The sequence below is a fragment of the Schistocerca serialis genome, chromosome 4 (genome assembly GCF_023864345.2).
Source record: "Schistocerca serialis cubense isolate TAMUIC-IGC-003099 chromosome 4, iqSchSeri2.2, whole genome shotgun sequence".
Taxonomy (NCBI): Eukaryota; Metazoa; Arthropoda; class Insecta; order Orthoptera; family Acrididae; genus Schistocerca; species Schistocerca serialis.
The window spans coordinates 235231462-235248313 of NC_064641.1; the positions used below are offsets into that span (position 1 = coordinate 235231462).

At 42.1% G+C, this 16852-nt stretch overlaps 1 protein-coding gene across 1 annotated transcript in view; it reads left to right on the top strand.

The window, feature by feature from the left end:
- LOC126474373 (uncharacterized) overlaps window positions 1-16852 on the top strand; it is a 308480-nt gene that overhangs the window by 134704 nt on the left and 156924 nt on the right. The window contains exon 3 of the mRNA XM_050101839.1: window positions 10237-10365. Coding sequence (XP_049957796.1) covers window positions 10237-10365 — 129 coding nt within the window. The remainder of the gene's footprint in view (window positions 1-10236; window positions 10366-16852) is intronic.

The window sequence follows — 16852 nt, forward strand, 5'->3', positions numbered from 1 at the left end:
GTTACTAGAGGTTATTCTATATTACTTTCCTGTGTGTTAAAAATAACCAAACATGTCTACTGAGGATAAGCAGGTTTGTGAGGCAGTAGTTGAAAGGAAAGGGATAGGACAGGAAGACAGGGAAGATTCGGGAATCAGTGATTATGGAGTATCATTAGATAGCCCATTAGCACACTCAACTAGTTATCCCTAAACACTGGAACAAACGATGAGAAATAAGTCAGTTTCAGAGGATGCAGATAAGTGGTCGATGTTGGTAGACTTGATAAAGGAGAATAGCGCATCACTAAAGGGTTTACAAGAAAACAACGCATCACTAAAGGAAGATTTACGAGAGAGGGAAGAAAGGTTCCACAAATCACTAAAGAAATATTTTCAAGAAAGGAGAGAAATATTACGAGAATTTAGAGAATCATTAAAGAAAAGTTCACAAAATAGCGAAACATCATACACGAAAATGGAATGCAATCTGAAGGAGGAAGTGCAGGAGTTACCCGAACAACTGAAGGTGAACATCGACGAGAGAGAGAGGAAGCAACAGGAGAATATAGACCAAGTCCAGGGAGACGTGGAGAAGATAGAAGGGAAGCTAACAAAAAAGGTAGAAGACGATATTGAAGAAACTAAAGCCGAATTGGGAGAAAGGATCACCGAAGTGGAAACAAATTGCGATCATGGAATCGCCGAGATAACGCAGATGCAGAAACAATGTAATGATGCGGTTAAGGGAATAGGAAATAGTCAAAACCAATTGGCTGTCAATCTGGGAAATGCTATAGCCATGCGACGAGAAGAGGATGATCAGAAGGTTGCAATGGAAGGCGAGGCCTTCACTTGGGGAATCAAGAAGAGGGAAGGGACTAAGGTTCATGCAAAGTCAAAGAAAATAAACTCTGAAATACATAAAGTCAACCACGTTTATAAGGGACCATACAGGATTATAAAAATTGGTCATCCTAACGCTGTGGAGTTGGAGTATGCACGGACAAAGAGAGTGCATGGTAAGGAACATGTGGAAAACATAAAAAGGTACTACTCACACGAGAACAGGGATAACCCAGATGAGGAAGAGGTACGAATTGAAGAAAGTTAGGTGTAGGGAGCTAGCAACTCTTTTGCTGGTATACCAAGTGGCGACTGGTACACTCCCAGCTGGGTGAGACTTTACTTCTAATTTCAAGTGTCACTCCTCTACCATCTTTCTCTATCCTTAGGTTAAGAAGGTTAGTGAGTAGTAGTTAGGATTGGTAATGGTCATCCAAGTAATTCAGTCAGGAACCATGTAGTAAATTTGTAGTAGTTGCTGTTGATGTAGAGTGTGAGATGTCAGAGAATCAATAACTTAAAAAAGCTCAGTTTACTGTGAGTAAATAACCAAAATTAATAATGCCAGAAGGAATAAAATGAGAACCATATCAGAAAGCGAAAGTTTACATAATGTCGTGGTAAGCTAATTGGTTAAACAAGAATTTGGGTAATCTTATAGAGTTGTTTTATGAGGCATGAAAAGGTCAAACTGTTGTAAGAAAATTGAAGTAATGTATCAGCTTGTAAGTAGATGAACATATAAAGAAACAAATACACAAGGAGATAGTTGTTCGGATAAATGATGTGAAATATGATGAATGGAGAGGCTAAGGAGCCTGAAGTAGTATTTTTATGTGGTTATTGCAGCGAATATGGAGAGTTGATGTAGGTTGAAGATATATATGCAGTTGAAGTTGCTGTTAAGTTGAGGGAGTTATGTGTAATGATGTATATTGAGTATGAGAGGTTTGAAGTGTTGAAGTATATGGAGGATTGATATAGGTTGAAGATATATATGTATTTGCAGTTGAAGTTGGTGTTAAGTTATGTGTAATGAAGAGTATGGAGTATGAGATGTTTGAAATATTGAAGTATGTCATTTAGCACATGAGCAACATCTGTTTGCAAGTTATTTGTAGGTATACATGTTTATCTGAAGTATGCTGATAAAACAAGATGTAACTAATGAATAATTAGTAATTCATGTATCCAATTAGCTATCAGAGTCAATTATGGTTATACGTAGGTCAAGCTTTAGAAGCAGAATTCTGGCACTGAGTAATGAATGATAAATATCCATATAGTGGATTTGAATTAATGTGAATATAACAGGAAATATTGTACCTCTCATCTAAGCTTTCTTGATAACAATTCACATATGGCAGTAATGTTTGGCAAAATAAAACGGTCAGTAGTTTAAAATTTTTCATTGGGTGACCACATTAGTTGTAGTGTTGCAAATAATTGTGTAAGACATGCTTAGCGATACAATGTAGCATTTAAATTTATGGAATCTGTAATGAACAAGTTGTGAATTTCTTCCTTAATTTTTATAAGTGTTGGCCAAGTGAGTTATAAATTAGAGTGATAGTAGTATGGACGGCACAAACCCCGCTGAAAGGACGGCATACCAAAGGGGTAGCTGGCATTCAATGTATAAATGTCATATTTTGTCTCAATTTCAATTTGCTTGTGTTAAAAATTTAAATAAGTTGTGATTTTTTCTTCCTTAACTTTTATATGCGTTGGGGAGGGAGTTATAAGTTAGTGTGGTAGTAGTATGGACGGCACAAACCCCGCTGAAAGGACGGCATACCAAAGGGGTAGCTGGCATTCAACTAGTTTCCTTTCTTGTGTTTGCTATAGCAAGTTATAACAGATAGGTAGTTAATGACTCGTACAAACCTTTGAAAGTGAAAAGTTTTTGGAAATTTTTGATAAGATAAGTTTATAAAAAAATATTTACCATGCTATGTTAAGTAAGTAGGATTGATGTTGTGTGTTATTTGGACAATGCCATATTTTTGAGATGTAATAACTTTTTGTAGAATATTATTGTAGAGGCAGCCCACTACCGGAGTCAAGGATTTTCTTGGTAATTATAATTTCATTACTTATATGCACTGTGTGTTTTGCTCATATGTAGTGATGTCTAATTCCCTAGCCGATTCTTTTACGCCTGTGGCTTCAAAGAAGTTTTCGAGGGCGGGGATGTAAGGGGTCCGTAGGCCCTTACTATAAGTTTTGCGACAGCACAGGTCGACAGGACAAACAATCGATAGTGTGCGTCGGGTGGCGAGAGCGAGAGCGAGTGTTGAGATAGTAGGAGTGTGGTACGCGCTGTGGGCCGAGCCGGGTGGAGGTCTGTTGCTGGAATGCAAGACCGTACCGACAAAGGGAGTGGCCATCGCCGTGGTTTAACCCCTTTGTGCTAGAAATATACGGGAAAGTGAAAAAGTATAGTTACTAGTGTGATTCAGTGATATTACTGTGCCGATATTTGTAATTACGCGTCTACCGCGCCGGCATCATCTGGATTGCAGTGTTGGATTACAGTGATTGAAATTACGTGTGACGATAATAAATAACGAAGAGGCCTGTGCTGTGATTAGCCGTTATTAATTCCGTACGACGAAGGCAGTGGCTGTCTCCTTACGTTGTGTTTTTGGTGATAAATATAGGTTGTTGAGTAATGAAGCTGTGTTGCTGTTCTTCTTGGCACCAGACATTCATTATTGCAGCATTCGAGAAGGACAAAATGGAATGTAACAACTCCGTAGCAGTCCAATTCGATTGCCAGCCCCATTAGGTACACGGTCACATTAATTAATATCTATTTGGGCTGCTATCAGATCCCGATCGAGCGGGATAAGTAAGTAGAATAAACTGGAGTGTTACAAATTCAAATATACACTCCTGGAAATTGAAATAAGAACACCGTGAATTCATTGACCCAGGAAGGGGAAACTTTATTGACACATTCCTGGGGTCAGATACATCACATGATCACACTGACAGAACCACAGGCACATAGACACAGGCAACAGAGCATGCACAATGTCGGCACTAGTACAGTGTATATCCACCTTTCGCACCAATGCAGGCTGCTATTCTCCCATGGAGACGATCGTAGAGATGCTGGATGTAGTCCTGTGGAACGGCTTGCCATGCCATTTCCACCTGGCGCCTCAGTTGGACCAGCGTTCGTGCTAGACGTGCAGACCGCGTGAGACGACGCTTCATCCAGTCCCAAACATACTCAATGGGGGACAGATCCGGAGATCTTGCTGGCCAGAGTTGTTGACTTACACCTTCTAGAGCACGTTGGGTGGCACGGGATACATGCGGACGTGCATTGTCCTGTTGGAACAGCAAGTTCCCTTGCCGGTCTAGGAATGGTAGAACGATGGGTTCGATGACGGTTTGGATGTACCGTGCACTATTCAGTGTCCCCTCGACGATCACCAGTGGTGTACGGCCAGTGTAGGAGATCGCTCCCCACACCATGATGCCGGGTGTTGGCCCTGTGTGCCTCGGTCGTATGCAGTCCTGATTGTGGCGCTCACCTGCACGGCGCCAAACACGCATACGACCATCATTGGCACCAAGGCAGAAGCGACTCTCATCGCTGAAGACGACACGTCTCCATTCGTCCCTCCATTCACGCCTGTCGCGACACCACTGGAGGCGGGCTGCACGATGTTGGGGCGTGAGCGGAAGACGGCCTAACGGTGTGCGGGACCGTAGCCCAGCTTCATGGAGACGGTTGCGAATGGTCCTCGCCGATACCCCAGGAGCAACAGTGTCCCTAATTTGCTGGGAAGTGGCGGTGCGGTCCCCTACGGCACTGCGTAGGATCCTACGGTCTTGGCGTGTATCCGTGCGTCGCTGCGGTCCTGTCCCAGGTCGACGGGCACGTGCACCTTCCGCCGACCACTGGCGACAACATCGATGTACTGTGGAGACCTCACGCCCCACGTGTTGAGCAATTCGGCGGTACGTCCACCCGGCCTCCCGCATGCCCACTATACGCCCTCGCTCAAAGTCCGTCAACTGCACATACGGTTCACGTCCACGCTGTCGCGGCATGCTACCAGTGTTAAAGACTGCGATGGAGCTCCGTATGCCACGGCAAACTGGCTGACACTGACGGCGGCGGAGCACAAATGCTGCGCAGCTAGCGCCATTCGACGGCCAACACCGCGGTTCCTGGTGAGTCCGCTGTGCCGTGCGTGTGATCATTGCTTGTACAGCCCTCTCGCAGTGTCCGGAGCAAGTATGGTGGGTCTGACACACCGGTGTCAATGTGTTCTTTTTTCCATTTCCAGGAGTGTATATAAGCTATTAATGAATTGCTTATGCATGTTGGTGAAGACGGAGCGCTCTCCAATTGTACCGCCTCCATTTTTCCGTTTTTTTAACAGGGTGTACCAAAGCTCTCCCGTCCGCACTGATTTTCGACGATGTTATAAGTTGCGCTAGGGACCGCATCTACCTTCTTTCGAAGTTAGCAGGCAACTACGCTGTTATGCGGCGGCTCGTTTCGGCCGATTCAACGTCTGTTCTTCAAGTGTAACGAGCGAGTAACGGAGTTTATATTCCATACCTGCCACAGCAATTTTGTGTTCGTGGGGTTTCTATTCTAATTCGAACGTTTGACTTACGCTATACGTATTCGTTTCGGAATACCGTTTCTACGTCTTCCGTTAACTATAGGTGGTTAACATTATGAAGACAATTAATAACATTTGTGAAATACAACTTTGTTTGCGGAATACATAATGATGTTCGAAGTCGCCAGTTTTTCCACGACAAATGACTTCCAACAACTTATTATATGCATAATTGTTGCAACTGATTGCCGGGAATTATATATATGTGTGTGTGTTTGTGTTTGTGTGTGTATATATATATATATATATATATATATATATATATATATATATATATATACATTTGAATTACAAAAAACAAATACTAAAAAAAAAAAAAAAGTTGCATGGTGCGAGATTCGATCCGCCGACCTTCGGATTACAAACCCGAGCGCTTACCGCTGCGCCACGACGCTGTGGAAATTTATTATTCGTAGAGAGTATTTCACGGCAACGGTTTCTTTTAACTGTTGATTTTCTCGACAACGGCTGAGAAGTGCATCTTGGTGCTTTGCCACGTTACACCTCTGGCCATGAGCTTTTATTATGCGCAGTATGAATCGAATCTGAATTTCACAATTGGCGGCCTCCCCTTGTGAGTATCTTTCGGCGGAAAACCAGAGAACCACAGATATTCTTAGAGGCTTGCGGAATGTCTACGGATACCTAGCAGTGAACAAAATCATGGAGGGTCGTTGGGCGAGGCATCTGTCGTCATCACAACAAGATGTCGCAGACCCAAACCATCTCCCTCGTGCTATCCTCGGGAAATTGAACAAACGGGTTCAGCGTGTTCGCCACCACAAAAATGCCAAGAACTTCCAATTCTCCATTACAAAACAAGACCTCACACTACTCTGCGCACCTAAGAGAAGCTCACAGAATTTCACTGCACTGTTGTTCCTCATCCAGCCGAAGGCCCGGATCTCGCACCTTCAATTTGTTTGGCGCAATGAAGGATGCACTAGGTGAGAAGCGGCACGGGGATGATCGGGAGGTTATTGATGCATCAAGACGTTGGCTCTCACGTCGACTAGTAAAGTGGTGCCACGCGGGCACATAGGCCCTCCCAGCAAGGTGGCTTTGAACGGAGATTATGATGAAAAATAGTCTTTTGCAGCCAAAAGAGTGTGGTATAATACGCTGTATTGGAATCCTCAACAAAACCAACCTGTTTTCAGACAAAAAATGTTGTATTACTTACTGAATGGTCCTCGTATATTGCCTCTTCTTGCATTGGAAACTATGGCTTTATGGACAAAAATTGGAAGATGATAAGCAATGCAAGACAGTCATTGTCAAAGGTTCAGTTCCCGGCAGAGAACGCGTGATGCAGGTGGGTTAAAGAAGCTACAGTTCTTTCAGAGCCGAACTAAACGGGTGGCGAGATAGGCCCCCACCACGTGCGCAGGCGCAGAGTGGCGATAAAAACTACCGAAAGAAAACAGCAGAGAATCGTGGTTTAAGAATTAACCAGCAGAAGTACGTAAGTTCTCCTGTCCTCACGTCCCTGTAATAGGAAGCCTTTCCCTCAGCACGCGATGTTAATCACTCGCTTTCGACACCGTGTCATTTCTTCTAAACGTCACCGTAAGGAAACGATTACTTGCGAACAGAGAGGTTTATCGGTGAAATGATTTATGTGACAATCCTGCGCTTGGCTCACACAGTTGCCGCGTACACAGCTCGATCTTGTTTAACGATGGAGTTGCTGCTACCACCTCGCTACTGTATGGTTGGATCTCAAAGATGGGCAAGCAGGCGTTGAAGCAAATCTGCTATTAGAGCATAGATGTCCGCAACGAGGATGTGGGAGGGTGGAATATGGCGTAAATCGTTTTCACTCATACACTGAGCTGATAAACAATTCTCTGGGATACAATAAGTTTTTTGTATCATCTACAAAATTTCATTCTTATGGAATGACATGTCTGGAAATTGACCAGCACATTTATGTCAGAAATGGCAATTTTAGAGCCTGCCTCCTCCTCCTCCTCCTCCTCCTCCTCCTCCTCCTCCTCCTCTCCCCCCCCCCCCCCCTTGAAAAACTTCAATGGACGCCCATGTACCGGTATTTCACCGAAATTCATCCCGCTTTTGCTTATTTATCTCAATTTGTCTCAACTGAGGTCTGGAAAGAGAGGTGAAGGCAGAGGAAGCACGCAAAATAGATTGCCAGAAATGTTATTTACACGCCCCTTGAGCCAGTATGTTTGCTACTCTTAAGTTTCAGTTGGTAAAATTAACAGAATCCAAGAACGCAAGGATAACCGTTCTGTAGGTGATTAAAATCATTAAAATATTATGGAGGGTAATATGTGTAGCCTGCAGTTTTCTGCATTGGCCCCCCTCCTTCCTCCACAACACCCTTCCTCCCTCAGCCGCCCCCCCCCCCCCCCCCTTCATCCTTTGTAGTCGAGCTACCTTTTCTCGGCAATGTCTATTACTTTTAATTCCGTTTATCCAAAATTTGAACACTCCCCGCCCCCTTCTCCCTCTCAGTTACCCTCACCACTCTCCCTTGGCTTTTCCATTATAAATAAAAACAAAAATAAAATTAAAATATGTAAGCAATGGACTCATCTTATCGTAGTTGTCAGTTGGCATATACGAGGGCTATCCAAAGTGTTTTAGGTACACATTGTTTTGAATGAACAGGTTAAAAAACTGAAGACTTTCTTTCCATGTAACCGATGATTATATGGTTACCCCTAACTTTTCTGTTATTTTATTTACGTTTAAATAATTTTTTTAATGTTTTAATGCTGTTATTCACTTGTACTTTAAATGGCATTATTAGTTTTAAGGTATTGTTGCATATAATGTACCTATGTTTTCTTAATATACCCTCTATTACATTTATTGTTCCTCTCCCCTGATAATCATTATCACAATCTGACCACTGACATTTCTGTAGTTATTCACTGTACATATGCCATGTAGAAACAAAGAAGTTTCCTTGTTTCTCTTCATATAAATGTTTTAGATGTTGGCCAACTATATACCATATGATAAAATAATTAACTTCTCATCCATTAACTAGTTTCATTTTGCCTATACAGATTATCCAATGTCGTTGAGGCCTTATTTTATAGTTGTACTTAACGGAATTGCTCTTGTTCTGCTTGGATGGCACTGGTTATCAGAATGCATGTAGCATGGCACCACTATCTGACTACGCTGTTGTACCTCTTTGTACTCGCAATCTCAATTCTCCAGAATGAATTTTCACTCTGCAGCAGAGAGTGCGCTGATATGAAACTTTCTGGTAGATTAAAACTGTGTGCCAGATCGAGACTCGAATTTGGGACCTTTGCCCTTCACAGGCAGGTACTCTACCGACTGAGCTACCCAAGCATGATTCACGACCCATCCTCAAAGCTATAAATCTGCCAGTAACTCATCTCCTACCCTCCTAACTTCAAAGAAGCTCTCTTGCGAACCTTGGAAGACTAGCACTCCTGGAAGAAAGGATATTGCTAAGATAATCTGCCAGGAAGTTTTGCATCAGCGTGTATTCTGCTACAGAGTGAAAATTCATTCTGGAAACAATCCCCAGGCTGAGACTAAGCTATGTCTCTGCAATATCCTTTCTTCCAGGAGTGCTAGTCTTGCGAAGTTCGCAAGAGGGCTTCTGTGAAGTTTGTAACGCAGGAGATGAGGTACTTGCGGATGTACAGCTGTAAGAATGGGTCATGAGTTGTGCTTGGGGGCGGCTCATTTGGTAGAGCACTTGCCTGCAAAAGGTAAAGGTCCCGAGTCTGAGTCTCGGGTTCGGCGTACAGTTTTAATCTGCCAGGAAGTTTCAATCTGAATTCTGTCAGTCTGCTAGTGTTCGCTGTGAGTCAACCAATCAACTACGTAATGCTCTGGTTTTCAACTGAATCAGAATAGGTGTTCTTTAGTAAAATTATAGATTTTTCAGTCTTCACGTATAGTATGGCTCCATTTTGCTACATGAGTCTTATCTGTAATATATGACATACGTTCTGTTTGCTGTATGCTAGCCCTAAGTGCCTCCATACATTTGTATTAAAGTTTTATATACTGATTCTGATGATGGCCATTGTCAAAGTGCGTAATAATGGATTAAGAAATGAAAGAATACCGTTTCTAGTTTTCTCTGCATTACAGTTCCTTCTTCTGCGAACAGTTCAGTAAATTGCAGACTACACAAATTATTCACCATCGTTGCCTCCCTCCTGGGGTGCCTTTATGCGCACCTACGTTGACTGCGGAGGTGCATATACGAATCAGCACTCTTTTCATCTATGTTGAACCCTCTTGCAAACAAACTAATGCTCTGCGAATGGTCATCGGCTGCATTACCCAAACCTCTGGTGTTGTAAAATCATTGGAAGAAGGCCTTAATAATTTATTAGGTGGTATGTTATTATTCCAGTACAATTCAAAGCAACGAAGGTCGTTAAGTTTCTGTAATAATCATTTTGTTAGAAGTTTATCATATCTCAATGGACAGTGTTTTTTGCTGTGCTTTGTTTTTATCAGATCTACTTTCAGAATTACAAAATTTGCTAAATCTGAGTAAAATGCAGACTTTCGGAAAAAAGGGTTGGGGGCATCTAATGGCAGGCAAGAGCTCATGATGACTTCGATATGCTCCGGAGTGCATGGACCAATTACATTCTTGCAAGCGTCACATTTTTTTCGCTTCTGTAGATTTCAGTAATGACAGAGGTCTTTCCTGCTTATTTGTCAGACTACAGTGAACTCTTGGCCTTACAAAAAAAAATTAAAATAACGTTTTGTATTTCAGGAATCTTCGACATACACGAAGGCGAGAACTGCTCTGTAGAGATTTCTTCCGGCAGACAGAAGATGGCAGCAGCTGCCTGGGTCGTCAGCGCCCTCAACTGGCAGTTAACAGAACCCGACGTGCAGCTCGGTAACTCTCTCGTTTGGCTTCAAGGTTCTTCGCTTGCTTATCTGTAACCGATGTCTTGCTGCAGAGAATGTTGTCCGAAACAAGGACTGCTTTTAGATTATATTTATGGCTGATCAGAATTCCTGTAGTTACTTGAGACAAATAGCTGGACTTTTCTATTGGTTGCTATTTGTCATAAATTGTCTATTTGTCTTTAAAATCATATATCTGGGCCAATCTATCGCACGACCAGTCACAATGAACTACATATATAACAGGTTTAAAATTTCCCATTACTGTAGTCGAGGTTAGGGGAACATTTTTGTCCTTGATAATGTCTCAGTGCAAATGCTTCACTATTGTTCCATCCAACCAGGCCCGTATCTAGTGGAAAGGGGGGGGGGGGTGGAAGGGACGCCAAATTCATATTCTTGAAGGGAAAAACCTTGTTTCACAAAGCGCCCAGCGTCCAACGCACATTGGTCTATCGATTATTCATATGATTTTGAAACGCATCCCTGATGGTTTTTGAATACATTCTAAGTTGATTTATAAACGAATCATAAGTTGATTTTTGAATGCGTGCATTGTGTACGTGATGTCTCTGCCAGTACAATCCCCGTCGCGCCAAGAAATAAAAAACTTTTCCGCAGACAAACGGAGCCCGGGCTACACAAGCTGAGCCGAACAAACCCGAATGGTGAATGCCAATCGCTGTTTGTTTATGTGGCTGTTTGGGTGTGCGAATGATCAGCTCCTATTCTCGGAATAGCACGAAAGACTCGTTATACGAAAACCTAATAGCACCTAACCGGAGAATAAACGCGAGATGAGTCAACCGGTGTTTCTGGCAGGGTTAGCGAAGTTTTTTTCCGGTCAAGTTTTGACAGTGACAGAAATAGTCACAGAATTACTATTGACAGGATTGTTTGTTAGAACTAGAAAGAAAAGGGAACGGAGTTTTGCTTGTTGTAGGCGATATAGGCATTTGATACTGGTATTTCGTCAATTGTATTCTGTCGTTATTTTTATGCAAATGAGGTAGATAAAAACGACCATTTGGGCCAAAACAGTCTCGTCTACTTAGCATGTGTTACAATTGCTGCAATATTGGTAAGACCTATTTCGTTTTTCTAGCAGATAGTGACAAAATAGACGTAATCAAATGGAAACCACACCAGGAACTATTTGTATTAAATACTCAGTAAATGTCTGAAGATGTCCTTATAAGCCGAAAACCGGTTAACAATAAAAGTAATATTGTAGAACAAAAACAAACTGGTGTTTTTCATTTATTATGATGTTGTTCTACCAAGAACTGACGGAAGATTCTTTTAACATTGTATTAACATGTTTTCAGTATTAGACAACGTCCTTTTTTTAATGTACCAAAACGTTTGACGAACTTTGATGAGCTCATAGATTCTTTTGCAGAAAAGAAAGCACGAAGGTGTAAAGCTCTAACAAGATTAGAGAGAAAAAATGTTGGGATCTAAGGACTGAACAAGTGTGTACTCTCTTACTTGTCTCTTGCCTACTGGTTTTATGTTTCCTATATTTAATTTTATATCAAGCAAAAGAGAAAGTTATCAACTAATAAGCAACAAAAAGAGCAAATTTACTTAAAAGTTCTTATTCTCTCAGTCGCAAATGATCCCATCCAGTATTAATTGTGAGTTTTTTAAAGGTAGGTAGGATGTCAAACTGGCCATCTGAAAGCAGGAGAGGCACCACAGGACATCCTAATTAAAAAAATGGTTCAAATGGCTCTGAGCACTATGGGACTTAACATCTGTGGTCATCAGTCCCCTAGAACTTAGAACTACTTAAACCTAACTAACCTAAGGACATCACACAACACCCAGCCATCACGAGGCAGAGAAAATCCCTGACCCCGCCGGGAATCGAACCCGGGCGTGGGAAGCGAGAACGCTACCGCACGACCACGAGATGCGGGCGCATCCTAATTTTCACTGTTCTGATTGTAGGCTTCATGGCATTCCTTTTAAATAAAAATACATGCTCGAATTCCACAGAGCGAAATACGGTGACGTGCGATAGAAGAATGTTGTGTGAAGAGGCGTGGCACCGCACTTTGGCACACCTATGACCACATAACATGCCTTACATTTCCTCGTACATATGCTTCATACATCAACCTCTTCAGGAAGACGTGCGCCACAAAATGAACATATCTGTGAAAAATCGATTTAAAAAGAAACCCTCGAGTGGGAGAGGCGGCACCACTATCAAGTTTTTGTCCCGGTTCGGAATTATTGTAGATCAGAGATTGCATCCAACCAACGCGATTGGTGACCTCACATGGAAAGAACAGAGCTCCAGTGGATCTAGAAAATAGGGGCAATGGATGATTTCTTTGTCACTATTCAACTTCTGCTGCCATCATTGCGACAGCATATACTGATAGGAACCCAGCTTCAGGAGTTGAAAAGAGTGGTGTAATCAATACTGATCGTACTACACATTCACCTGCCAGACAACATCGGTTCCACTCAGTCGCGGTGTCGGTAGAATATAAAGCAGAAGAATCCCATCATCGTGAAAATGCGCGGGAGGCAACAAAAAATTAAAAGACACGCAATTCTTGACAGGCGTCAAATAGAACTTTACAGCGCTGGCCACACACTGAACACTGTGAAGCCGAGCACGCGCCAACCCATCGCGGGTTGAAAATTGCGACATGTAGCGGTAGAAACCTAATTAAAGGACACGCAGACCGAACCTTGGAAATCTCAGTAACGAAATGAAGACAGAAAATATTAACAATTACACCTGTGAGAAATAAGGTACACTTAAAATTACATACAGTTAAGGAAATTGAACTACCTGGTTACATCCACAACAAGATAACAGAATCCAACTGAAGACTTAGCCCTTGATGGGAAAGTATATTAAAGAAATAACACTTTAAAAAATTTATATAAAAATATAAGAATTATATACATATAAAACGATGCTAAGTAATGCTAGACCGAGTTCACGTAAAAAACCTATCATTTTTTAAAACAGTCCAAATTAAGATGGACAATATGATGGGTGTCAGTAAAAGCAGACCAGAGCTGACAAAGACACATTCATAGACTAAAACCCTCATACATACATAAATACATTAATCCTTGTTCCATAGATCATGAATACGACATTTCGTAATTATGTGGAACGTGTCACTTTAACATAAGTTTTCTGTACACAAAATAATCTTTCAAAACCGACCGAGCCTCCATTGGCGGGGTGGGGGTGGAGATGGTTGGGAATACAAGGTGCGTCTGTGAAGTTCAGTGAATGGTGTCGGAAAATAAATGAAACAAGAGTTACTAACAAAACACCTTCACTGGGCTTCAGAATAATCACCATTAGCCATAACACACTTGCGACGCCTGATGTAAAGCTCTCGGAAACTATCAGTAAACGTTTCTTACGGAATATCTCGATGCGCCGCGGTCACACGTTGTTGAATAGCCACATCATTACAGGAAATGAGTCAGGGTTTTACCAGTACGATACGGAGACCAAGCAACAGTCAGTGGCATGATGTTCATCGTCCTCCACGCCTCCCTCGAGTAAAAATTGGATCGATCCCTCGCAGCCGAAAAAGGCGATTGACATCATCTTAATCTTGGATTTTGTCAGTCGACTTTTTTTTTGGGAGGCGGGGAAAACGAACACCATACCATTGACTGTCTCTTGGTCTCCAGAACGTACTGGTATCGCCACGTCTCATAGCCTCTAATGATGCGAACATCCAACAACGCGTGACTACGGTGCTTCGAGCGATTCCACAAGAAGCGTTTGCTGACAGTTTCCAACAGCTTTACAACCAACGTCAGAAGTGTATTGCAATTAATCGTGATTATTTTAGCGAACAGTAAAAATGTTTTGTTTGTATCTCCTATTTTCTTTATTTTCTGAGACCATTCACCGAACTTTTCAGACGCACCTTGTAGAGAAGGGGCATAGGAGAACTGCATCTAGGCGACAGGAACAATTATTTATCCAGGATGAATGGAAACACACGTGGACCCTGTCAGTAGTGAGGAGAGTATAAGTAGTTCTGGTGTGCGTACTGTAAGACCTTCGGTACACACACCATCAGATCATTTGACTTGTCGCTCTAACGAATTAGGCGGATGTCAGCAATATGTCTCATGGTCTTATCATGGCGTGTTTATCTTCTGCCGTTAGGTCAGACGATGGAAATGCCACTTGCACGCTTAGAGTAGCAGATTGACGGTGTCCAACTTTAAACAGAACTTGATTAATTTTCACGCATATTTATTAAAATAATAAAAAACATAGATATTACGTAACTTGATTCTGGATGCTGTTTACAATTGACAATCTGAAGTTCCTTTGGTCTTGGTACGTTAATCTTATTCTCACATATCTCTGATACTTGACAAAGTGTCTATACATTTCTCCTCGTGGCTATGTACAGGAATATGATAATTTTATTAGGCGCAGACTGAAACTTGACTATAGACTGGTACAGACTGACTAATCGTAGGTCTGTACACTCGTTATAATACCTCGCGCGTTCATGTATCACTGCGCGAGTGTGATCCGCGAGGAGAAAATGTTCTACGTTAGCAGCAATCTCATTGGCTGCGTTACATATTAATACGCGGATCGGCGGAAGCAGAATTTGGTCCGTCTCTCAGGCGGCGCCATCTCGTAGTGCGGAGACGGACGAGCGCTGCGCCTGCGCTGTTGTGCTTAGCGGGGCGCGCTCTAGTGGGAAAGTTGTGTACATGCTGACTACACGGAACTATGTACACAACAGTAGTCGAGATTCAATAACAGATCCCGATGTCTGAAGTCCATCTGGCTGTTCAGTATCTGTGAACGTGACTCCTTGATAGCCCTAAAAATGTACATTTCTTCAAAATATCTAGCGCTGTCCCTTTATTCACAATGCATAAAATGTCAAGGTTGTTTTCCACACTCGTTACTAAAAGTTCCGTTTCCCTCAGATGTACAAGCCGACCTTGGTTTGTAGACATTGAGCTGTTCCTTACACCGTGCACTAAAACCTCTACCTGTTTGACCTGTATATGTGCCCTGACAATCATTACACTTTATGGCGAAAAATCCCAGCGTTCTTGTACAAACTGGTGTCACATGATTCTCTATGTCTTTATCTGATCCTGACTTTATGAGGAATAAAAAATAAATCTGTAAGGTTATTTGTATTTCGCAGAGTTTCCTATAATTTCGTACACCTTGCTAATGTCTTACTTTACACCGCGTGATGAAAGACTACTGTGTCTCCACACTGTGTCTACTGTGTTTTATTGCCTGGTGTTACGTAAGGAAAACGATTGGCAGCATGTTTGTGAAAGTGCCCTAATAGCCTTACTGTAATGTGATATTTATGTGGAGACAAACACTTTCTTAGAGTGCACACTCAACACTTGTCATTTCCATTACCCTTTACACTCTGGTGCCGAGCAACTAATTCCGCCCAACACTGTACAGCATTTCCTTCAATTTCTTTTCAGATTATGGACTCATCTGATTTTGCTAATTATTTGAGTACTACACGATACGTCAAATGAATGTTTGGTATGGTACAAAAAATGAAAGTGTTTCCAGAATCGCCCCACCGAACAACAGGCACTTGTGGTCCCAGCTACATACAAAGTCTGAAACCTATTGTGAAGTGCATGGCAGAGGGTACTTAATATGAATATATTGAAGTTTCTTCCTGTTCCAAACGCGAATGGAGTTCGAGAAGAATGATTTCTTGAATGCGTCTGTGCTTGCCATAGTTAGTCTAATCCTGTCTGCAAACGTCCCTACACGAGCAATACGTAGAGAATGAAGATTGTCTGTGGATTCCTCATTTAATACTATAGTCAGAAATATCGTCGCATTGCAGTCTCTGTGAACGTACACTCCCAGAGTATTTGAAAGGTTTCAGTGACGTTATTACGTACCAATAGGAGATTAACTCGTATTTTGACTGCCTATCAACATGACTTTGCTTTGCTGCTAATCACGGCTTGGAACATTATTTTTTTAATTCTTCCAGAGTTTCACAACGGCTCTTGCCGCATACCACGTCTCAATAAACGACAGAATACTCCACCACCGCCAACAACGTAAAAGAGCGACTGACACCAATTAACAAGTGCTCATGAGCAATTTATTTAAAAATGCATTACAAAGGCACCTTTGGTAGTTGAGAGTAGCATTCTCTTTCGTCATGATGATGGTGGCGACACATCGTAACATTGGAGCCTTGAGATATCGCCTTGTTATGTGAAATTGCATACCGACCCTCACACCTATGAAATTCTTATACATCTGTGTAGTTCTTTCATTTCCTGCAGACCAGGCACAAACTGCCTAGTCATTGCCCCTCATTTCCACTCCCAGAAACCTGTCATTCTTACAGCAGCACTTCCGTCCTGTCTCAAACCTACAGTCTCTTCATATCCTTTCCCGAAGAACCTCTTAAAAGAGAGAGAAAAAGAGAGAGAGAGAG